Here is a 24,585-nt window from a genome sequence, read left to right as displayed (position 1 = left end):
GAGATAATTGTTCGAAACTTATACATACACACTCACGCCTTGTTCCCGTCGGGGTAGGCAGAGACAATAGAATACCATTTGCTTCTATCGTTACAAACCTCACGCGCTTCCTCTACATTCATTACTCTTTTCATACATACTCGCCGGTTGCGGGTGCTTCGGACTTCTCGAATGTTCTACGAGGTCTCCCTCGAAGGTCTCGAGTTTGTTCGAAACTTATTCATAATAAACCCTAATCCTGAGGATAAAATTACTTTTACATGACTTAATTATACTCAACAGCTAGATGTTCACTTTATATGAAACACCCGCGATTTCATATTGCGTGATGACGTCACAATACATTTATACGATCGTTCACTTGTGTATTTTACTACAACGGATAGATTTGAGATATATAATTGAAATTTATATTAGTGCAATAGCTTTATGCTTAATTACATTACATGCTTGGAGGATTGAGAGGCCAATTGACAGACTGGTTAGAGTTATAATGTATTAAAAGAAATATATAAGTTATTAATTTGTGTTTGATGAGTAATGTGTACCTAAATTATTATCAATAACTTATACTGAACTGATCATCAACAAAGTATACACAACATTAAACTACTGTTGAAAAAAAAATTACTGTTTTTATACGCTTTATATTAGCTTCACCTGTATGTTTGTAACCGACTTCTTTGGGCGCGATTTTGACCCACTTTAAACGGCTAGATTTCGTTCAAATCTTGTAGATTTATCGAGGACCGATGACATTACACTAATTTGATAAAATTATTCAATTTGCAAAATATAATTTTTGTTAATTTATATAATTTTCATCTATAGTCGATAAGGCAGGAATTGATGTTAAAGTACTTAATAGTTTTAAAAATACGCTTTTATAGAAAATTTAACTAAAAAATGAAAAATAAATAATAGTTAAAAAAAACTAAAAAGCACGCTTTAAGTATATAAAATTCAACTAAAAATTGAAAATAAATTTAAATTGAAAATCGTGTAAAAAAAATATATTTTATTGTAAAAACAGCGTGGGGTGCTTTTTAAGATATTATTAAAATAATAATTCTTCTACACCCCACGCCTGGGGTGAAAAAAAAAAGCGTGGGGTGCTTTTTAAGATATTATTAAAATAATAATTCTTCTACACCCCACGCCTTTTTTTACAATAAAATATATTTTTTTACAGTTGAATTTTATATACTTAAAGCGTGCTTTTTAGTTATTTTAACTATTATTTTTGTCTAATCATCTAATGAATTATTACGATAATTTGCAGTAGGTACTTGTGGCCGCGCGCTTTGTGGTAAGAGCTACACGGCTGTTGTTAAGCACAAGGTACCACAAGTAATAAGCGGGCTACGATTTATGATGATTTTAGAAATCCTCATTTTATGTTCACATCAACTCTCGACAAATAGTTAAGGTGATGATGGTGAATGATATAAGTCCGCTGAATAAGCGTGAGATAATAATTCAGATAAAAAAAGAAATCAATTCTGATGTGTAATAAGTAATTTTTAATGTTACTTTTAAACCCCAGTTTTATACTAATCCAAGTGAAATAAATTGATTATGTTTTTTTTTATGAAATAGGAGGACAAACGAGCGTACTGGTCACCTGGTGTTAAGTGATCACCGCCGCCCACATTCTCTTGCAACACCAGAGGAATCACAAGAGCGTTGCCGGCCTTTCAATCTTTATGGTGATCATCTATCAACAAATAAGCCCATTTGTTGATGGCTGACATAAAAAAAGCTATAGTAAATTCAAACCAGGCTCGTGTTAATATATCTTAGTACATAATTTAAGTCTCTCATTACCTAACATAGATGAAAGCGGGTAAATCAAAAGGCGTAAGTCATAAATTTTAAAAATGCAACACAGGTTTTATATTATCAAGCTATTATAATATTTTTGTTTATACATTTATCGTTACAATAGCAAAATTCAAGCTAACACTGTGCTTGCAATAGCTTATATTCGAGGGCTGTATATTTATAAATACAAAAAAAAAACAATGAAAAAAAATAGACACTTTATCTGTAATTTCGACAGTTTGATATCAAATACGGCTGTCGGCATTATCTACTGCGATAGAATAAATTGATAGATATGCAGGGAGATCCCACATCTCTATACAATCTCAATATAGTCGGAGAGCGCTTGGTTGACGATATCTTTTGTATTATTACGCAGAAAAATATTTGTCTTTGAGGAAATTTGTAACCGTTTGGTATATAAATGTTTTCATTCGAAACAACCTATCACTGATAGAAATTAATCTAGGCGACCATCAGGTATAATCTAATTTACGAGACCAATTTTCTTTCTGATTTGCGACGATATAAGTAAATGCATAATATTAATTGTATTTATAAATACACGCCAAGTACAGTTTGTCTTAAAGAATATGATAGCAATAAAAGCAACATTTCAACTGGACACAGAAAAAATACTTTAGTGTGGATTGAGGTAATTTAGCCATACTGGTAGCGTCATCCTAAATTTAAAGCATGAACGTCTTAGTATTAAATTCAGGTTGGCGCTTCATAACGACTACTAGCGCCACCTGTTTGAATTTTGAAAGTTAAATGATTACGCAATCACTGCCTTCACAGTTCCTAGAGTGAAAGTGTAGTATGATCATTAGCTCGGACAGGCAGCGCCAGTTTATAGCTCTCACTAGCCTTCATATCCTTTGCCTACCAGGATTGTTGATGTTTGACGGGCATTTGAGACGTCCAATATTAGTTGTGTGGATTAAAGCCTCAAATTCCAATCAAACAGGAGTTGGGAGGTGGGATTATCCTGAACCTTGACCCAGGACGTGGTGCGTTCGATCCTCTTCTTCGTCATCGTCCCAGCGGGGTGAGCCTCTTCCGCTCGAAGGTTGCGAGTGCGAGGGATGCGAGGCCTCGCACTCCGAATGCTCTCGATGCTCGCACGGCCAGCACCCGTGATGCTCAGAATAGGCGGAGTCGCACACGGGGGACGTCGGAGTGGGGGGTGGCTCCCCTCCGCCAGGATCCCCCAAAGACTCCACGCCTGGATACGCCAGATTTGCATGCATACAGGCCGTGCGTGCAGCCACTTTTAGTTTTGTTTTAGTTAAATTAAAAATCTGCCCGACTGTGTTTTGTTGTATCGAGACTCGGTTTTTGCTTGTTACCGACTCTGCAAAACATTACGACGCCAATCAATGTTACGTCACCTCTCTAATCCAGCCATAAAACTATCCTGGCCTACGTCCCCATACGCCTGTCAGACACAATCTTGAATATTGTCTTGTTATCTTGAGTCCTATCGCTTGAGATAAGGGTTATAAATAAAATGATAGGAATTAGTATGGGATGGGGAATACCAAATAAAATGAAACTAAATAAATATTAAATAATATTTAAAATAAGAAGCATGAATAAGAAAATGGAAGCTCCAAATGACATAAGCTATGAATGTCTGTGAGGCAGTGATTGCGAACATTCGTGGTACAATCAATTCTATTATATTTATATAGTATTGTGCATCATTTTGTATGACACAAGTGTTCCATAACTTATTGTTAGATACTACTTATTTCAATTTGAATATACAATCAATTATTTTTTCTAGTCTTACCTAAAAAATCTCCGACAGTCTTAATTTTTGATTTTCTGATCATAAAATCTAAATGAACACAAAACCACGTCTACACAAATAAAACTAATAATAATACATATAATAAATTAACACTTAATTAAAGAATGCCAATATTTTGTTCTTTACACTTATGTATGTGCTCAATATTCACCTGGTAATCTACAAGAAAAGATAAAATCATGTTCGTATTATATTTAAATATTGTCAGGGCAATATCAATTATATAATAAAATCCAGTGCATATTGACCACAAAAGCCCTATTCTTTTCGTTAAACATCATGACTATATAATAAATAAATATATAAACATGAAATTCCTCCTCCACAAATAGAAATATCATTTTAACATCACAGTTTTCAATTAATTAAATTTTATTGACAGCACACGCTTTCAATAGTCCTGAAAATATTACAAAGAGTACTGTTACTTAAGCAAGTTACAAGCATACTAAGTATCGATGTGGTCATATAAAAGCCTTTTGCAACAAAAGAACTACTATTAATATATAGACGAAGTATTTATTACTTGTAATTTATAAGACAAAGCGGAAACTTAATATATTAAAAGCTATATAATACTTCACAGAGTACATTTTAAATACAGAACAATACACTCATTTACTCACTGCCGCATACTTTTTTCCATTTTTCTGATGCTGAAATTATATAACTAGCATTCACATTTTACAATCTAAACGTACAGATCATATCAACATAAATACTTTACAACTTGCATAATGAAAATGTAAAAAAAAGGCAAATTTTATTCAAGTGTACAACAATTCCAACTTTAACTAGCATATGAAAGTAGTGCAAACAATGTAGATAATATTTACACAAAAATATAAGTATTCGGTACAAATAGATGCATAGTGCTTATTGTTTTAAAGTGAACATAATATTTGGAAAATCATACAGCCACCCAACATTCTTAGCTTCTCAAATGGACTTTTAACAACTTAAAAATCCATTTAGTTTATATTAATAATTATAACATCTTGGCGTATGAAGGGATGTTAATATGTGAGTGGGGACATAAAATACATAATATATTTACATAAATATAATATAAAATATAGTGCTTTTTGTACATTGTAAAAGGATAACTTATTGGATCTCTTGATAGTGGAATAACATGCAAATAATAAAAATAACCCAAATGGAACGAAACTGAATGAAGTATCTTTTGTCGATACACATTTAAAGTCAGCGACATGCCAAAATCTTTCGCACTACCCTGTGCTTTTATTCTCCGTCTACATATTCAGTCATTCCCTTTATTAGTATATTCATGCCTGCAATATTCACCCATGAAACACAGCGGTCTTCTAATTCCCAAAACATGCTTAATTCTGTCTATAATTCAAATTTTCTCATGCAAATACATAATTTTATTAAGTTTTCTTTAAAATGATTTTAAAACCTAATGAAATAACTATACTTAAGTAATCACTATAATTTGCTTTTAAATATTTTGAAATTTTAAAAAAGTTTTAAAAATGACTTACTGTTATTTGCCATGAGGTTCTCATGAAGTTTATCACGTTGATCTTCAAGTACCTGAAAATGTCATGTATTTTGTAAAACATTCGTTCATAGTGGATGTTTTAAAAATGGATACAATTTAGTAATAGTTACTAAATTGTACACCAGAAACTTAAATGAAATTCATTAGCTTAACTTGGAATAATAATGGGCAAATAAGATTATTTTTGCTTAGCCATTTTGTAAAAGTAGGCTTTAGTGAACTTTTTTAAGGTAGGTTGTTTAATTGTGGAGGGTGAAAGTAAGCAATTTAAAAACGGCTCAAGTTTGGACTGTGGCCATGTGCTTTTATGGTTTTTTCTTCTTGGTAAGTAGAATTTGAAGTAGTTTATTCTGTAAACCACATTATGATTTTCTCACAGAAAGAAACTGAAACTCAAAATTTTGTCATCCTACCCATACAAGTGGGGTTTCTATGGATAGGTCTTCAAATGATAAATTTCTAATATAATTTTTTTCTAAATTGAATAGTTTGCGAGAGAGACACTTCCAAAGTATAAAATCTGTCCCCCCCCCCACACATATCTTCTAAAATAAGAGAATGATAAATCTAAACAAATTATATGATGTACATTACCATGCATACTTCCACCAAAAATTGGTTTAAACAAGATCTAGAAAGTAGTTATTTTAATATGTCATGAATTGTATTATCAATAACATAATTTAAAAAAAGACACTACTATTGGAACATCGATCCAAGTTACAACAAACTACAAGATCTATTATATTCTGTTACTTGCTGCTAAGGAACCCTTCATGGGCGAGTCTGAATTGCACTTGGTGGATTTTTAGTTTAATCAAATCAGCCAACATGCGGCAAACCTAGAACCCTTTTAAATATATAGTAAACAGAAATAGTCACACTTCTATTACACAAAAAATTACAAAGTATCGTATCTCATATACTTATTATAAATTAAAATCATATTTTTATCACAATATTTTATGAAGTAATTATTGATTCATTAGAATGAAAAATAGTTTTTAGATAGCTAAACAGAGCAATAATGGGGTGCAGTGAATGTGTGGCTGAATAAGAGTGGCATTCCCTTCCGGCCCACACCATATGCTTTTGCACTAGTTTGCTCAGTTTGATACCATACTCATATAAAGGTATGCTTTGTATATGAAATCTTCAAACTGTTCTACTTACTACAAGAATATGTGTACCACTTGTGCTGTGTGTTAACATATTTTTAACTTTTTGTGACAACAATTGCAATTGATTTATTTTTACTGACTATACTTTGAATCAGTGTTAAGCTTTCTTTGAGCAGAAAAAAAAGAGTTGTACTACTGTTAGTATTTATTACCAACACATATAAATATTGTAATTGCTAAATATTGTCTTGATATCTTACCTCACCGAGATACTGTGCCACTTTTCTGGTGACAGCTTCCACAAAGGTGTCCAATTTACCTAGGTCATCTGACAATCCCACCAACTGATCCAAGGTCCCGACCTGAGGAGTAACATTGAATTTCATGTACAAAACAACTAAGAACTGATTAAAAATGGCTTACTTCATTGTGTATACCATCTAAATAAACTAATCCAATAAAAACAATCATTTGATGTCAATCAAGTTTTATTAAACACCAATAAACCTAAACTCAAGTAAAAACTTGCAATCTAGGTATTATTATTACTACTATAACAAATTACATGGAGAAGATGAAATATTAACTAACGAAATTTAAAAGAATTATTAGTAATATATGTCTCTTTTAAAATACACTAATTAAAACTGACCAGCTAACTTAGAAGCACAAAATTATATTTTAAGTTAAAGTACACAGGATTTTTGTTATTAAAGAATATATAAAGTAGGAAAGTAAATGTGCATTAACAACAAATTTATTTCATTGTAAAATAGTGACACATGACTTTAAATACTACAAATCTAATATATAATATACTTATGTCGCGGTGTTTGTAGTTAAACTCCTTAGAAACGGCTTGACCGATTCTCATGAAAATTTGAGTGCACATTGTATAGGTCTGAGAATCGGACAACATCTATTTTTCATCCCCCTAAATGTTAAGGGTGGTCACGCCAAATTTTTTTTTTATTTTTTTTAAATTTGTTTGATTATGAGTCAGCATTAAATAATACACACAACTTCAAATTTTCCCCCATCTATGATCAACAGTTACTTTTGTATCGCCATTTTAAAACCGACAATACAATGTTTGCTGGGTCAGCTAGTAATTCATAAATTTCTATTGAATTTTGTTAGAAGCACCATTAGCCTTATTTAACTATAAGGGGAACCTGTTACATAATATGTGAAAGAGTATGTACCTAAAACAGGTATGACAAATTAATATTTCAAAAATAAATTATATTGTCAATGGCAGTGAAAGCTTTCTATACAGACACTGAATAACTTGTCCAGCATTATCTAATTTTTTTATATCTTTTACTCTAACACACATAGCCCAATAAAGGGCTAAATATTAATATAGCCCTGTCAAACCAAATCAAACCTACTACATTTCATATATTATCAGAACTAGTTACAGTCCTAAGCCTCCAATATTTCAATACTAATGTATTAGCAGAAAATCTCAGAAATAACATAGGTATTTAGTTTTTTTTTCCGGAGTGTTTTTAAGTTACATATTTAATATTTAAGAATCTACAAGGATAAACATATTCTTGGCATTCAATCTAATATCTAGATCTTTTGAAAGTATAATACAAAGTACATGACATTTTGAAAGTGATACATAGAATATGAAAGTTATAAGGCATGGTAACTGAGTTATTAATTATCTTAACCATATAAAAAGAAATAATTAAATTACAATATTCAATGGATTGTAATTGAATAAGAGTTTACCTTCAAGTCGGGGATTGGGAATTTATAGTTGACACTGAGATTGCCAGATTTTGTGGCATTGTTCAATTGGTCCCAGGTTTGTTGACAAGTTTTATCCCCAGGGGCACTTATTACCCAATATTCAGTCATCCTGACCACTGAAAACATACAAAACACATTATCAGACCCTTAATAATAAGAACTTTACAAAAACTTACACTGGTTCAGCTTCTACATAATATCATTAAACAACACAATCCTGTTAAATTAATCGATTTTATTAAACTATTATGAATGAATTAAGGCCAGCAATGTTTTGAGTGTTTAGTCACATAGTTCGGTAGAGTAGATCGATAACTTGCCAAGAACCTCGGCGCCAGTAAGGTCTACAGACTACGAGGCGCCAACCTTGAATCAAATGGGATACCTCCCCAAAATCACCCCCAAAGAAAACCCATCACTTTAGTCTTGACAATCGCAAAATACCACGTAAAAAACACCACACATAAATGTGGTTCGTGAATTAGGTTCGTCACTATCTATTTACTCACCTGGAATTTATAATTTTACGCTGTTTTTATCTAAATATTTGAAACAGCAATTTTTTGGTGAAATCACAAGACGATACGGGCCTGGCCCTACAACACCGCCATGAAAATTCACGTGATGCAGTGCTGCCACCTACAATCGTTACTTTTACTGGACAGCTGATTTATGTCAGTTGTCTATGGTATTTATTATTGATTTGACAATTGGTATTTTTACTTGATTGTACACGTACAAGAACAATACAATATATTTTTAGTTTCACAAGTCATAATCTAATGAGGTTTTCAAAAAAATATTTCTTATCTTATTCTGACATAATTATATGTATATTTTAGTGCAACGTACATATATGTATAAATATGTGTACGCACATCTTCATAACGCATCAGCAAGCTACAATGAAAAAAAAACTGTGTGTCAACTTATGAAGGTCAACTGTGACAATTATTGGCACTTGACAGGTGTCATAAAAACTAAGTTGAATCTTAAATCTTTAAAATACTTACCCTGTATGCATTTAGTATTTTTATATAATATTTGTAAACATGCGGATTTTCACGTATTTATCAAAAAAAGTTGGTGATCTAACGGTAAAATATTCGAATCTACCCGAATCTTACATAAAAAGGAGTTATGAACAGGTAATTTTTTTATAGTTTTACGTCTTGGGTTTGTTTTTAGATATCTTAACCTATAAATAAATCATAACAATTTTAAAACAAACATCGTTTTTAAGGTTTATTGGAGGAATCCAAAAGGATATCCGCAATATCCCGCTGCACAAATAGCGCGAAAGAAATTTCGATTCACGACTCACAGACCATGGACAGGCCCATTTGCTAGACAGAATGAAAGAACAACAATGAGGAAGAAGGTTTTTATTGAACCAATTAAAGAATGGAGTTTTTTTAAGTAAGTTTTTCCTAGTGATTTACAATAATCTATCTATCAACAAAGTAAATATTAGTTATTATATGACCAATTATATAGTACATAAGTGACCAAGTATATAGACCAATTATATATAATTATTATCAGTGCTATAGCACATACCAATATTTTTTTAAAATAACATATTAAATTAATGTTGCCTATTAAGTGCCAGTTCGATTATACATCCCACTGACAACTTTGTACTTTAAAAACTGATCTCATCAGCTTAAACACTGCACTTTCATATTTACACTTGGAACCAGATAATTCACTTAAATAGCCATACATGGGATATTTATAACAATGATCACATAATATTACGAGTTTTATATATATACTAGCTGACCCAGCAAACATTGTATTGCCGATATTAAAATCGCGATACAAAAGTAACTGTTGATCGTAGATGGGTGAAAATGGTGAAGTTGTATGTATTTTTTAATGCTGACTCATAATCAAACAAATTTAAAAAAAAAATGTCAAAAAAATTTAAAAAAAAAATTCGTGACCACCCTTAACATTTAGGGGTATGAAAAATAGATGTTGGCCGATTCTCAGACCTACTCAATATGCTCACAAAATTTCATGAGAATTGGTCAAGCCGTTTCGGAGGAGTACGGGAACGAACATTGTGACATGAGAATTTTATATATAAGATATTATACCTATATTATATGGCCCTGTTGTCAATATTATAGACATGAATGACAGGTGGTAAGCTAAATCACTCATTGTACAAATACCTTCGCACGACACGCCACTAGTTAGGATATCATCCCCACCATCTGGATGTGTGGAGGTCCTCCACAGTGCGGTTTTCAAAGAGCTTTATTCCACATACTACAAAACTGTGGAATGAGCTTCCTTGTGCGGTGTTTCCGGGACGATATAACATGGGTACCTTCAAAAAAAGTGCGTACACCTTCCTTAAAGGCTGTCAACACTCTGGTATTGCAAGAGAAAGTGGGCGGCGGTGATCACTTAACACCAGGTGACCCGTACACTCGTTTGTCCTCCTATTCCATAAAAACAAAAAAAAAATGGTACTACCATAACTAACTAGTTAAGTCAAATGAATAACTGAAAGCTGAAAAGTGTAGAGCCAGTGTACTTCTAACTATACAATCTAATTATTACAGGGGAGACAGAGTTGAGGTGATGGTGGGCAAAGATAAAGGAAAGCAGGGCCTTGTGATACAGGTGATTCAAGAGAGAAACTGGGTGATTGTGGAAGGACTTAACACACATCTCAGAATTGTAAGTTTATTGAGCAGTATTGGTTAAATTTTCTTGTCTGAAGACATGCCTGTTTATAGCTTTTAAAAAAACGTGGTAAAATTTTAGTGTAACATAATATGTAATTTAAATTATTGTGATATAACCCGCGAGGTGCCAATCAGACGTCCGACGTCTGCTATCAAAACTACAGTTGAGTGCCAAACCAGACGTAGTACGTATGCTTGGCACACAACGGTAGCAGATATTTTTTCGTTAAATATACACAGAGTAAGACAAGCTACACGATGTACCACAAGAAAGGTAATTTAACAGACTATATAAGTAAGAATATTTAATTTTAAAACTTAATATGTGTAAATACGACAAGCCGTCAAAATGTGGTCAGCCTTTTTTTATTTTAATTATCTGTAGCAGTCAATTTAAAAATTCTTTTTTGTATTATCTATGATGTTTTAGTAACTATTCTATGACTAATTAGTAACTTTGAAGTATGTTTCAGTTATAAAAAATTACTACATTCATTAGTAATAATCGAAATGTAATCTGTTGGCCGATAAATCAAGTAAGATTTAAATCTAAAAAAATCATAAAAAATGCATGACAGCCCTACTTTAAACGAAATTTGTTTAAATTATGCAGTATCTATTGTTTATATAATCTAACAAAGCCCTAGTTTGTTTAATAACAAAAGCATTGATGTTCGGTTTTATAAACAAGCCAAACACTTCAAAAGCAATATATTTTATTGTAACACGAGCCAGTTGAAATTGGCGTCGGTAACGCGCGGCGGCTTAAGACGGGCATGTGCGCCACGCTCTTTGTGGCAGCTTAGCCAGTGACGGGATAAGGAGGAAAAAGTAAATAAATTACAAAAATATCGGAAAGCAGAGCTCTTGAGGACAGGGTTGTCCAGGCTCAACAAGCTGTTTTTGTTCATGATTATCACACTTGAATCTTCCATATCTTAGGAGAGGTAAGGATCCACCTCATGCCTCTATGTGCTATACCATTTTAGAAGTGAGTAGAACATTGCAGCCTGAGATGTCAAATTGGGATTTATTTAAACATGTGTAACTTTTGTTATAACCCTACAGAATCATATCATTCCTATTGTTGAAGTGTCTAATAAGGAAATAAACAAAACAAATAAAATAAACTCTTAATTTGTTTGGTAAAAATTAACATTATTTATTTATGTCAATGTTTTGTTGAAAGAACAATGTTTTCATGGACAACTGAGGTTGACCAAGATGTTATATAAGTTAATAATGATAAGTTGACAATTACTTTCTTGAACAAATAGTTTTTGTAATAATTCAGTTACTACATACATAATACAGTTCTATTAAAAGTATTTTATTTCTTTATTACATACAATAGAGTGAGTTCCATTTAGCAAACTAATGAGTTATAAAAACAATTAAAGACTTTAAAGTGTCATTTTGACATTTGACATTATAGTTCACCATATATGATTGCTTTTTGCTTAAACACTTCAAACATATCTGTATCTTGTATTATAAAACGGTGTGTAGTTTGTTAGTTTGTTTTATTAATAATTATAAAATTTATTCAGAAAAGTTACAAAGACTGAAATAATATTAGTTATTATTTTAAATGAAGTATTAAAATATATCAATTACAGTGTTTGACTGACCGAACCACCCCCCAAGGTGCTACATTTGTTAATATAAATGCCAACCATGTAATATTAAAAAATAATTTTGTTTAAGCAGTCTTTATTGATTTGTCCAGGTTGGTAAAGACAAAAATTTCCCAGGTATAGTGGTACAGTCAGAAGCACCACTCCTGGTGACCACCGGTGTTAAGTTGGTGGATCCAGAGAGCTTAAATTCGACTGATATTGAGTGGAGGTATACCGAAGATGGAGATAAGGTATGAATGTTACAATTAGCCTTATTAACGAAATATTTAGCGCCTTTTGATTTTCAAATTGTGTGGGAGAGTGAAACAACTGTTGACTTACAAGGCTTGTAAAACTTGTTGATGGAGATCAGTTTTGTTCTATAGTCTATTTTTCTTATTTGCCATAAATAGCTTTAAATAAAATAATAGCCGAAACTTTAACCTGATTCCTGCCACCGAATTCCACCTTCGTACGACACGCCACAAGTTAGGATATCATCCCCACCATCTGGATGTGTGGCGGTCCTCCACAGTGCGGATTTCAAGGAGCTTTCTTCCACGTACCACAAAACTGTGGAATGATCTTCCTTGTGCGGTGTTTCCGGGACAATACGTCTTGGGTACCTTCAAAAAAAGCGCGTACACCTTCCTTAAAGGCCGGCAACGCTCCTGTGATTCCTCTGGTGTTGCAAGAGATTGTGGGCGGCGGTGATCACTTAAGAACAGGTGACCCATACGCCCGTTTGTCCTCCTATTCCATAAAAAAAAGAGTAAACAATGAATGGAATTCACTTTTTTTTTAATGAAAATAAGGGACGAGACGAGCAGGACGTTCAGCTGATGGTAATTGATACGCCCTACCCATTACAATGCAGTGCCGCTCAGAATTCTAGAAAAACCCAAAAATTCTTTGCAACACTACAATTGCGTTCATCACCTTGAGACATAAGATGTTAAGTCTCATTTGCCCAGTTATTTCACTTGCTACGGCGCCCTTCAGACCGAAACACAGTAATGTTTGCACATTACTGCTTCACGGCAGAAATAGGCGAAACTTAAACGGAAAAAGGGAATCTACTCCGAAAAAATTCTGTTCGAAACTCCATTTCACGTTCTTATGAGATAGTGATATATCCTGAAGAATGTTTGATAGCTACGAATGACAGCTGGTAGCCTAAAAACATAAAAATGTAGAAGATTTTCAATTGCTTTTTGTTTTTTTTCGTCCGGATGAATATATTGTGGTTATTACTTAGAATGGGTGTTTACCAATACAATAGAGCAGGGGTGCTCAAACGGTCGATCGGGATCGTCAGGTCGATCGCGAGTGCTTTTTGAGTCGATCTCGAGAAAAAAATCCGGTATAATAAACTAAAATCGGTAATTACGTAGCATCTTATGAAAAGTATGCTCAGGACATGCAGTGTCACGCTTCAACATCCAAAGTCACTATTTAGTTAAGCTTAGAACTTTAGAACGCCTTTGTTTTGTAAGAACCAATAAACTTGTAGTTATGAATAATAATTATGAGTTTTTTCATTGACATTTAAGAGCAGACCTACACTTACCTTGACTAAAGAAATGCATATTTTGCGCAAAACTAATATCTATGTCATCGTGACACTACCTAGACGACAATCCATCATCACACATACTTAAAGCCTCTCAGAGCCGATCGATCGTAGTCTAACAATTTTGACGTAGATCGCCAGCAGTTCAAGCTGCCCCTGAACCTCTGCAATAGAGCTTCTTAAAAATACTAAGTAGCAACTCATAACTGGGTTGGTAATTATTTGGTACGAGTTAAACACTTTGGTAAGCTTACACGTATTTTTAAATTATTTTGATATTCGAATCTTACTGAACAGTTTATTAAATTGGAATAAGGTAGTTCGCTTCTGACGGAAATCTCCCGATCGCTTATTTGTTTTTAATTTTAAAATAATATTATAAGATAGGCAAAGAGATATCATTGAAATCCAAATAGTAAAATTACTAAACTAACTTGTCGTATTATTTCTACCGTTGTCCCAATTTACTTTATTCACTGCATAAAAACCATTAAGTCAATCATTCCTTCGATGATTCTCATATATATGAATTATCTCTTGGTCCGAGCTGGTTCACTGTACGCCATATTTGTTTAGTTACTACTTAAGAAAAGTAAGGAAAAATAGACTATAGCATGAACAGATAGTGGTTATTACGGTATATATTGAGGTTCACATATCTCCTCAAAATTCCTTTATAATAAATATCAAAATATTGGAAATTATACTCTCTGAAAATAATATAAATCATATAACGCAAAAACCTAATGTAAATATACAGTTACAAATTCACGGAAGCGGTGGGGTAGTCCCAACTCGCAGTTGTCTAAGTATTTATATTATATTTTTATTGCTTCTTTTATCCCTTTTATTTTATTTGTTCATACCTATTTTAACAACTTTAATCATTTAATTAATATAATTTTTACGTTCAATAAATATTAGTTGCAGAAGTTCATACCCTACTCTACGCCGCCACAAGTTAGGATATCATCCCCACCATCTGGATGTGTGGCGGTCCTCCACAGTGCGGTTTTCAAGGAGCTTTCTTCCACGTACTACAAAGCTGTGGAATGAGCTTTCTTATGCGGTGTTTCCGCGACGATACGACATGGGTGCCTTCAAAAAAAAGCGCATACTCCTTCCTTAAAGACCGGCAACGCTCCTGTGATTCCTCTGGTGTTGCAAGAGATTGTGGGCGGCGGTGATCACTTAACGCTCACGTACGCTCGTTTGTCCTCCTATTCGATAAAAAAAAACCCTACTCTGAATAAAAAAGTGATATTCTGACGGATATATTTAATTATATAATTCCGGAACTTCTGGGATTAAGTAAATTAAATTTGTAACCAAAATTTATGAATGTTCGAGTGACGTATGGTTCGTAAATCTTGTTATGTATGTGAAAACCCGCTTAAGTCTTCAATTGTGTTAATTTCCTTGATGTCGGATAAGTGGTTGTATTTAATCTGGTCTTGGTAATGTTTTTTTGTGCATTGCTGTTTGTTTTCGTTTTCAGGTTCGAGTATCAAAGAGTAGTAGCAGAATAATACCGATACCGAAGGCGGCGGGCGAGACCATAGACTACAAGAGCAAGGAGTTGTACATAGAGAATGTTGATAAGGATACATTAGCAGTTGATGCCGCTAAGGTATATAAGTAAGATTCATATTAATAAGCCAAATCTGTACCATTCCTTCTTCTTTACTTTCGACAAGAAAATTTATTGAATTAGGCGTTACTTTGCGGAAATCCATAATTATACAAATGATTTAAGTTTCCTTTAGTGTTAATTTCACCAATATTTGTTTTTAAAACAATTCGACACGTGTTTCGCCTCTACACGAGGAATCCTCAGGACGTGTTGTCTCGCCAAAATCTGGCACGAGACTCAAGTTTAGTCTCGTATTAATAAATATTGGCGGAATTAACACTAAAGGAAACTTAAATCATTTGTTTACTTTCGACCGCAAATACAATCATCTTCAGGTTCATACAAGCTAAACTAATATTATAAAGTGGTAACATTTATGTTATTGTATGTTTGTTTGTAATGTTTTCACAACAAAAACTACTGGACCGATTTCAAAAATTCTCTCACCATTAGAAAGCTGCACCTTCACTGAGTGACATAGACTGTGTTATATTTTCAAAAAACTAGGGATCCCTAATGAAAATGCAATAATATAACCCAAGGTGTGAAAAAAATAGACATCAAAACTCTATCATCGCGTCCATTTTAAATTATTTATATCGGACATTCCATTCAAAAGATATAACGAATTTAAAAAGGAAAAAATAAAATAATGAAATAATAGCAAAGTGATATAATACGTTAATGAAAAAGAAATTTTATTTTATGATTTTTAGTGAATTTGAAGTACACTAACTAACAATTTGTCTAAATATGTGTAAATATACTAAATTTTTCAATGCAGCAATGAACGTAAGTACTTTGCAATTTGATTACAGACAGTGTTCCGTTACTTTGTCATGCATTAATCAGAACCTAACCAAACTCTCGCCAAACTATCTTTGAAGTATATCCTTTCCAATAAAAAAAGAATCATCCAAATCGGTTGGCGCGATTTTTTTTGATTTGATTGGTTTTCTCATGGATTACATTGTCAAATCTGGACCAAATTACAATGGGACCACTCGAGAAGCACCAGCTTTAAAATAAACTACGGATTATCAAAATCGGTTCACCTAGTCGAAAGTTTTGAGGTAACAAATTGAGAACCTCCTCCTTTTTTGAAGTCGGTTAATAATGAAATAAATGTTACCAAAAATAAATCTTTAGTCCGACTTAGTAGACTCCTCTACCACGAAATCGGTATTTACGCGAGTGAAACCGCGCGGGACATTATTATTATAAACTAATAAAACCTCGACCATTCCTTCCTCTCTGGACGATCTGACAATATCACTGACCTCTACTATATACCTACCACTGGACTGGCGGCTGTCAAAGTGCTGCCTGTTTGATATTCGCCATTTTGGCGCTGTTGACCGTATAGCGAGAGTCTTCGGTACTAAAACTAGTGATGACAACCTCAGCAAACATTGATAGATGGTGGGAAACTATTTACAACAAAAATAAGTATACTTTGTAACGATGATTCTTGAAGTATAAATAACACGGAAAACGAACGAAATTAATTAAAAATGCAAAAATACTTCAGAGTATTGTATGTTTCTTCGTAGCGTAATACAAATATTATACGTCAAAATTAGTTCTCTGAACGCTTGGGAGTGGCGCTTCAAATAGGCACAAAAAATTTGCTGTCAATCATATGATTAGAATTATGAAAAACGCCGTAAATAGTAGTGAAGTTGTAGTGTTGGGCGAGGTCTGTGTATCTAATGACGCCTCTAAATCTAAGTGATCATACACGATAAATGAATATCTAAATGATCGGACAGCCTGGGACTAGATTGTGATTATTTTATAGCGATAGAAATGACTGTACAATGTTGTATATTTTTATTGAAAAGAGCGCAAAAGAAGAATGCTGGGAGAGTTTCTTGCGCCGCTTCTTCTCTCTCAGAGCGCCATTTGTTTCCGAAGCGGTAGTAGTATCTAGTAGTTATTAGAAATGACATCAAAAAGAATTCTAAAGGAATCAATTTTGAGAAAATAAATGCCTTTTAATCATTTGCCAACTCAAACACAGGCATTGTCCTGCACTGCCTCTAATAACGATGATCTGGACTCTTCCTGTCTTATAAATAAACGCAATGTAAAGTTACTCCAAATAATTTGTTATTTTTTTTTTAAATTGATATCCCTCACTTGAACAGCGACATCTCCAGTCAATTCCCTAATATCCAATTGGGGTTGAGCAGATTACTATCAAATGTAAAAGAGAACCTGTAGATAGAGCCGCAACCTCAGAGTTGAACAAGTCATTCCAAGATTTACGAACGCGTACGTCACCTAAACGGTGGCTCAGTTGGAACAGCGCTAGAACGGAACCCGAGAGGCTACGGATTCGGGTCCCGCATCATTCATAAATGTTGCTTACAAATTTTATTTAAGTTACTCCCTAGTTTAAGTTTAAAATTAATTTTCCCTGTCATGTAATTCTGTAGTGACAAAAGTGAAATAAAAACAAAAATTTTAAATTTGGAATAACTTTACTTCGCGTTTATTAATAAAATAGTTTCAGTCTCTATAGAGGCTCTCTAGACAAAAAATCTCTAACTCTCTTTATAAATTATCATGCGACTATTCCATCTAATTATTATCAATTTTGAAAAGAGGTTTAAATGCCCGAGACCAGTGACTCGGGTGCCCCTACAATGTCCAATAGTCGTGTGCTGCTCTCCCTGCCTAGCCTAGCTAAGTAAAAACCTGAAGCAGATGATAGTTTTATGAAGGAACATAGTCCTTATTAATTATAGAACACATTATTTTTCTCAAAATTGATTCTTTTTGATTTTTTTTTGATGTCATTTCTAATATACTAGATACTACTACCGCTTCGGAAAAAAATGACGCGCAGAGAGATGGAGCGGCGCAAGAAACTCTCCCAGCATTCTTTTTTTGCGCCCTTTTCAATAAAATATACAATATTGTACTGTCATTGCTATTGCTATAAAATAATCATAATCTAGTCCCAGGCTGTCCGATCAATTAGATATTCAGCTGTCGAGTAGTAGGATTTACGACACAGCCATTTTTTAATAAAACATTTAAATTTATTTATAGATAATGCCTGAATAGTGACTGGGACTTTATTATAAAAGTGTATAACCTTAACGCTATTATGTATCTTATAACAGGTTTTCTAGGTTTCCTAATAACTGTAGATAGATTATAACTTTAATGCAATTTTCAGATATCGTTCACTCCAAAGCTACGGACATTTGAAATGGACATCATGGAAGAGATGAATATTAAAGAAGACCGGACCCCCGCTAAGTCTTACTGGTATTAGATACCACAGATCTTGAATTCTGTGCATTTGTGTGAATAATTGAATGTTGTTGTATAAATTAGATTAAAGTTATAAAAATGTCGGTTTACTGAGTTTAATTATCTTATATTATAACTTTTAGATACCAGTTAATACAAGTATTTACCAGTGGGAGGCTGCTTTGCACAGGATGTCGGCTAGATTATGGGTACCACAACAGCGCCTATTTCTGCCGTGAAGCAGTAATGTGTAAGCATTACTGTGTTTCGGTCTGAAGGTCGCGGTAGCAAGTGAAATTACTGGCCAAATGAGACTTAATATCTTATGTCTCAAGGTTACGAGCGCAATTGTAGTGCCGCTCAGAATTTTTGGGTCTTTCAAGAATCCTGATCGGCACTACATTGTAATAGGCAGGGCGTATCAATTACGATCAGCTGAACGTCCTGCTCGTCACGTCCCTTATTTTCATTAAAAAAAAAACCAACGTTCTCAATATATAAAGTACAAGTCAACATAAGAAAAATTATATCTAGATGTACGATTTTTTTTATAAGAGGAGGCAAACGGGCAAGGTGCTCGAAGTATGAGACATGGTGAGTCAACCACCTATGGACATCTGCAACACCAGGTGTGATAAGAGATGCATTACCGGTCTTATAATTTCGGATATGCTCTAAGCTTAAAAGGCATAAAAAGGCATTTATTTTCTCAAAATTGATTCCTTTAGAATTCTTTTTGATGTCATTTCCAAATTTGCGCTCTTTTCAATAAAAATACATATACAATATTGTACAGTCATTTCTATTGCTATAAAATAATCACAATCTAGTCCCAGGCTGTCCGATCATTTAAATATTCAGCAGTGGAGTAATAGGATTTACGACAGAGCTATTTTTGTATATAACATTTAAATTTATGTATAGATAATGCCTGAACAGTGGCTGGGACTTTATTATGGAAGTGTATACCTTTACGCTTAAAGCTATTATGTATCTTAAAGGTCCCTAAGTCGTATCGGTTCGTGAAAACTGGTTGAATTCGGCTGCTGGTATCAATCTTAACAAATGCTCTGAGCACTACCCGTGATATATCCCGGAGAAATGACTGCAGTGTTGTATAAGTACCTAGTATGTTTTCATCCCTGCGTACCACACCATTGACCCAAGCCAGAAAGCACTCATGTTTACGGCGACAGGCAATTTTACAGGAGCAGTCAAACCATGCTTGTGATAGGCACCGATGAGAATGAAATGAAGAGTTCGATACCTGGCAGGTACAATAGCACAGCGTCATCAAATCAAATAATAATACCTACGTGATGGGAAAACATTAAGGTGGTACCTTACATAATTTATCCGTCTAGATAGAGTCTCTTGCTGTTAGAAAACCGATAAAAATAGGCCAGGAATATTAGTGTGCGTGACAAGCTACATCTTACACTCTTCTCATTCTTCTGCATATCAATGATATGCTGCAAATCAGCAGTATTCATTGCTATGCAGACGACAGCACAGGGTATGCTGCCTACATCGGCCGTGCCAACATGTCCCGGGATAGACTATGCTTTGCAAAGTCTCGGAATGGGGCCGACAAAATTTAGTCCAATTCAACCCCAACGAGACACAAGTTTGTGCGTTCACCACTAAAAAGCCTCCCTTTGTCGTATTCCCTCGATTCGAGATCATTCCTCTAACTGCCACAGCCTGTAGTGGCATACTTGGCATCGATATATCGAGCGACGTTCAGTTCCGTGGACACTTGGAAGAGAAGGTCAAACTGGCCTCTAAAAAGCTTGGTGGACTCAGTAAGGCGAGACAGTACTTCACTAAAAGCCACCGCCTGCAACTTTATAAGGCGCAAATTCGGCCTCACATGGAGTACTGTTCTCACCTCTGGGCGGGTGCTCCCCAGTACCAGCTTCTTCCATTTGACTGCATACAACGAAGAGCGGTTCGAATCATCGACGATCAAGCAATCTCCAATAGGCTTGATTCTTTGGGATTGCGTAGAGATGTCGGTTCTCTCTGCATCTTCTACCGCATTTATCACGGGGAGTGCTCAGAGGAGCTGTTTGGGTTGATTCCAGCGGCCGAATTCCACCACCGGACATTACGTGCAAAGTACCACCCGCACCACGTAGACGTCTGGCATTCCACAACCGCGCGTTTCGCTCGAAATTTCTTGCCTCGCACAGCCACTTTGTGGAATCAATTACCGACTGCGATTTTCCCGAACAGATACGACTTAGGGACCTTCAAGAAAAAAGCATACCTTAAAGGCCGGCAACGCATTTCTTGACACACCTAATGTTGCGGATGTCCATGGGCGGTTGCCTCACCTCTCCCCATCCCGTGAGCCTCTTGCCCGTTTGCCCCCTCTTATATAAAAAAAAACACTCGCGTTTTGTATGACCCTTTTTTGTTAGCGTGCGTGAATTGCGCAAAATAGCGGTTAGTTTTTACTCAATTTGTTTTCACAGCTGTCATAGTCTATCTAGATGTATGTATGCGGCATTCTGATTTAAGAGTGGTACCTACTTCACCGGGAACATTGGTCTGTAATGTAACATTTTCACTTTAGTTATATTCAGAGTGTTATGTCCTATGATAAATTGTTATGGGGCAATGCAGCGGATATTATTACCATCTTTGTGCTGCAGAAGAAGGCTATTCGCGCTATTAATAACTTAGGTAATAAGGAACATTAAGAGTTATGCCTACTGTTCGGATAATTCTTTTGTTGAGCGATGTATGTGCTTTAACAACATGATCCCAGAAAATGTGTAAAACAAATGTGTTACAACATTAAAAATGATTGTTAAAAAACGCGTGTGGTAAACGTTACTTAATAACATAAATTAAAAAGCGGCCGCCGTTAGGCTATTAAATAATAAATTTCGTTGTACTGTTTTATTAAAAAAAAGAAGCCTACTGAATATCTTGCGCCCGTTCTTCTCAGGCATACTTTTTCGAATGGATGGTTGTTTATGACGACCAATAAGTGATTTTTAATCAAAAAAAGACAATCGTACTAGTAATCATATTAATAAATTTTATTTTTGTGTATAATATCAAATAACAGATTTTTACGTATATAAATGATTACGAGGTAGTAAGTACAATTTTTATTTATTTTTGGGTTTTTCAAGAACCCGGAGCGGCACTACCCATTACAATGGTAATGGGTAGGGCGTATTAATTACCATCAGCTGAACGTCCTGCTCGTCTCATCCGTTATTTTCATAAAAAAAAACCTGTTAAATTGTTAACAAAGTCGGATTCAATGTAACAAATTGTATACAACCGTAGCCCAACCCGCAAATTCATAATAGTCTGTTAACTTAAAGCATTTCTAATTCTCACTCTGTCTTCTTCTATTGACCTAAGTCAGAATGAGAAAAAACACTCCTAAGCGGCTGTTTAAAGTTAGCGGACCATGGTGAATAAGGGGGTAAGTCTAAGCCCTAAGGAAATGACGTTTTATAATAAGTTCGTATCTAAGTCGAATGTTATAAATTATCTGTTATTTTGTGATGTTTATCAATTAATTCCTCGATTTATCATTATATTTATAGTTTGTGATGTAAATTCATAACAAACTATAAACAATTATTATATTATTTTTAGGGTTCCGTACCGAAATGGAAAACGGTAAACTTTTAGGATCCCTCCGTCCTGTCAAGACTCTTTATCTCGGGAACGCGTAGAGGTATCGAGTTGAAAAAAAAAGGATATGGTAAGGCAAGAATTTGGCAAGTAAAACCTTCTTACTACAAGTACCTATAGGGTAAAGTCTGATAACTATACATTTGTAGTTAAATAATAAAAACAGAGTTTTTATGCAAGGAACGGTGGTCATTTGAATTAAGTTTACTTTGTCAAGTGGATTCGTTTGAAAGGGCGTTATTGACACAAGCTTAAACAGAGTTTTAATTATTTTTATGATGTATAGTTCTCGATTTATTACGGAGAATGAGCAAAACTAACTATAAACAATTATGTGGTAAATTGTAGGTAGTGTTACCTATTTCATGAAATTTCGTAGATATTTGATGATCATGTTAATGATATCATTCTATAGAGCTTTGAGCGTAAGCTCGGTCATTCTGTTGGTTAAAATACTGCACTTTAGCAAAAGCAGACGAGAAAAAATCGGCCGCTTAAGAAATCGTTTTGGTTACACCACCAAATTAATTTTCAAATTATCGGTTTAATAAAGACCAGTGCATCTCTTATCAGCTCTCAAGTTCTCTCCTAGAGTCTACCGGTTCATTTTTTTAAAATACGCGACATAATATAGGTACTAGCTGATATATTCATTTTTTTCTTAGAATTATTTTCTTCACTGCTTTTGATTATGCCTTTTTTGTGCCAGATCTGATTCTATCACAAACGGGTTTCATTGTATCTATATATAGTATACATATATAGTACACAAGTTATTTTCAATTAAAATCACGGAGATGTGGAGTTCCAACAATTGACATTTGACATTTGACTCCATACCTTCCTACATTGTGAGATGCTGTCATTGAAACTCAATCCTCAATATAATCCCACTTTAATGTTAGAATAGTATGTTTATCACAGATTGGCGCAAAAATGTGAAATACAATGGGATATGTCCAATGAAGTTCTTATACACATACTATAAGAACATATGATTCTCAGTCTGAGAGCGGAACGGCAAAACTGTGCTTAGAACAAGACAAACTAAGCACGCGAGAGGAGTGGAGGAAATCCTTTGTCGTGTGTCAACCGTAACTGTCCGAATCAGTTACAAAATTCAATTTTTTTTTTATGGAATACAAACAAGCGTACGGGTCACCTGGTGTTAAGTGATTACCGCCGCCCACATTCTCTTGCAACACCAGAGGAATCACAAGAGCGTTGCCGGCCTTTAAGGAAGGTGTACGCGCTTTTTTTGAAGGTACCCATGTCGTATCGTCCCGGAAACACCGCACAAGGAAGCTCATTCCACAGCTTTGTAGTACGAGGGAGAAAGCTTCTTGAAAACCGCACTGAGGAGGACCGCCACACATCCAGATGGTGGGGATGATATCCTAACTTGTGGCGTGTCGTACGATGATGAAATTCGGCGGCAGGAATCAGGTTAAACAGCTCTTTGGAACACTCCCCGTGATAAATGCGGTAGAAGACACACAATGAAGCGACGTCTCTACGCAACGCCAAGTGATCCAGCCGTTCACAGAGCACTGGGTCCCCGACAATTCGAGATGCTCTGCGTTGCACGCGGTCAAATGGATCGAGCTGAAACTGGGGTGCGCCAGACCAGAGATGACAGCAATACTCCATGTGTGGCCGGACCTGCGCTTTGTAGAGCGCTAGAATGTGGGCCGGCTTGAAGTATTGCCGTGCTCTATTGATGACGCCCAGCTTCTTCGAAGCCAATTTGGCTTTGCCCTCCAGATGGCCACGGAATTGGCAATCGCTCGAGATTTCGAGACCCAGTATTCCGATACTTGGCGCGGCTTTAAGAGAAGTGTTCTCGAAGAGCGGTGATACGACAAATGGGGTTTTTTTAGTGGTAAACGCGCAAACTTGAGTCTTCTGGGGGTTAAATTGGACAAGGTTCAATTTACCCCATTCCGCGACCTTCTCGGGAGAGGACTCGATAGAAGACACAAGTTTCTCCCGGCACTGGTCGACGATTTCCCGAGAGAGACCTGCATGGCCCGTGTATACGGCATCACCAGTGCTGTCATCTG

At 34.9% G+C, this 24,585-nt stretch overlaps 2 protein-coding genes across 2 annotated transcripts in view; one reads left to right on the top strand and one right to left on the bottom strand.

The window, feature by feature from the left end:
- Window positions 1–8,711, bottom strand: part of LOC126968412 (V-type proton ATPase subunit C) — a 34,165-nt gene extending 25,454 nt beyond the window's left edge. The window contains exons 1-4 of the mRNA XM_050813432.1: window positions 8,569–8,711; window positions 8,039–8,175; window positions 6,553–6,654; window positions 5,152–5,203 (exon numbers count right to left, since the gene is read on the bottom strand). Of these exons, the coding sequence (XP_050669389.1) occupies window positions 5,152–5,203; window positions 6,553–6,654; window positions 8,039–8,167 (283 nt within the window). The 5' untranslated portion in view covers window positions 8,168–8,175; window positions 8,569–8,711. The remainder of the gene's footprint in view (window positions 1–5,151; window positions 5,204–6,552; window positions 6,655–8,038; window positions 8,176–8,568) is intronic.
- A 328-nt stretch (window positions 8,712–9,039) lies between these two features.
- Window positions 9,040–18,960, top strand: LOC126968425 (probable 39S ribosomal protein L24, mitochondrial). The gene is made up of 6 exons (XM_050813456.1): window positions 9,040–9,207; window positions 9,303–9,478; window positions 10,639–10,756; window positions 12,494–12,634; window positions 15,455–15,586; window positions 18,780–18,960. Exons 1-6 carry the CDS (start codon window positions 9,112–9,114, stop codon window positions 18,876–18,878), a joined length of 762 nt encoding a protein of 253 aa, XP_050669413.1. The 5' UTR covers window positions 9,040–9,111; the 3' UTR covers window positions 18,879–18,960.
- Window positions 18,961–24,585: the final 5,625 nt, after the last annotated feature.

Source organism: Leptidea sinapis, chromosome 15 (genome assembly GCF_905404315.1).
Source record: "Leptidea sinapis chromosome 15, ilLepSina1.1, whole genome shotgun sequence".
Lineage (NCBI taxonomy): Eukaryota > Metazoa > Arthropoda > Insecta > Lepidoptera > Pieridae > Leptidea > Leptidea sinapis.
This window is presented reverse-complemented; position numbering and strand designations above follow the sequence as displayed.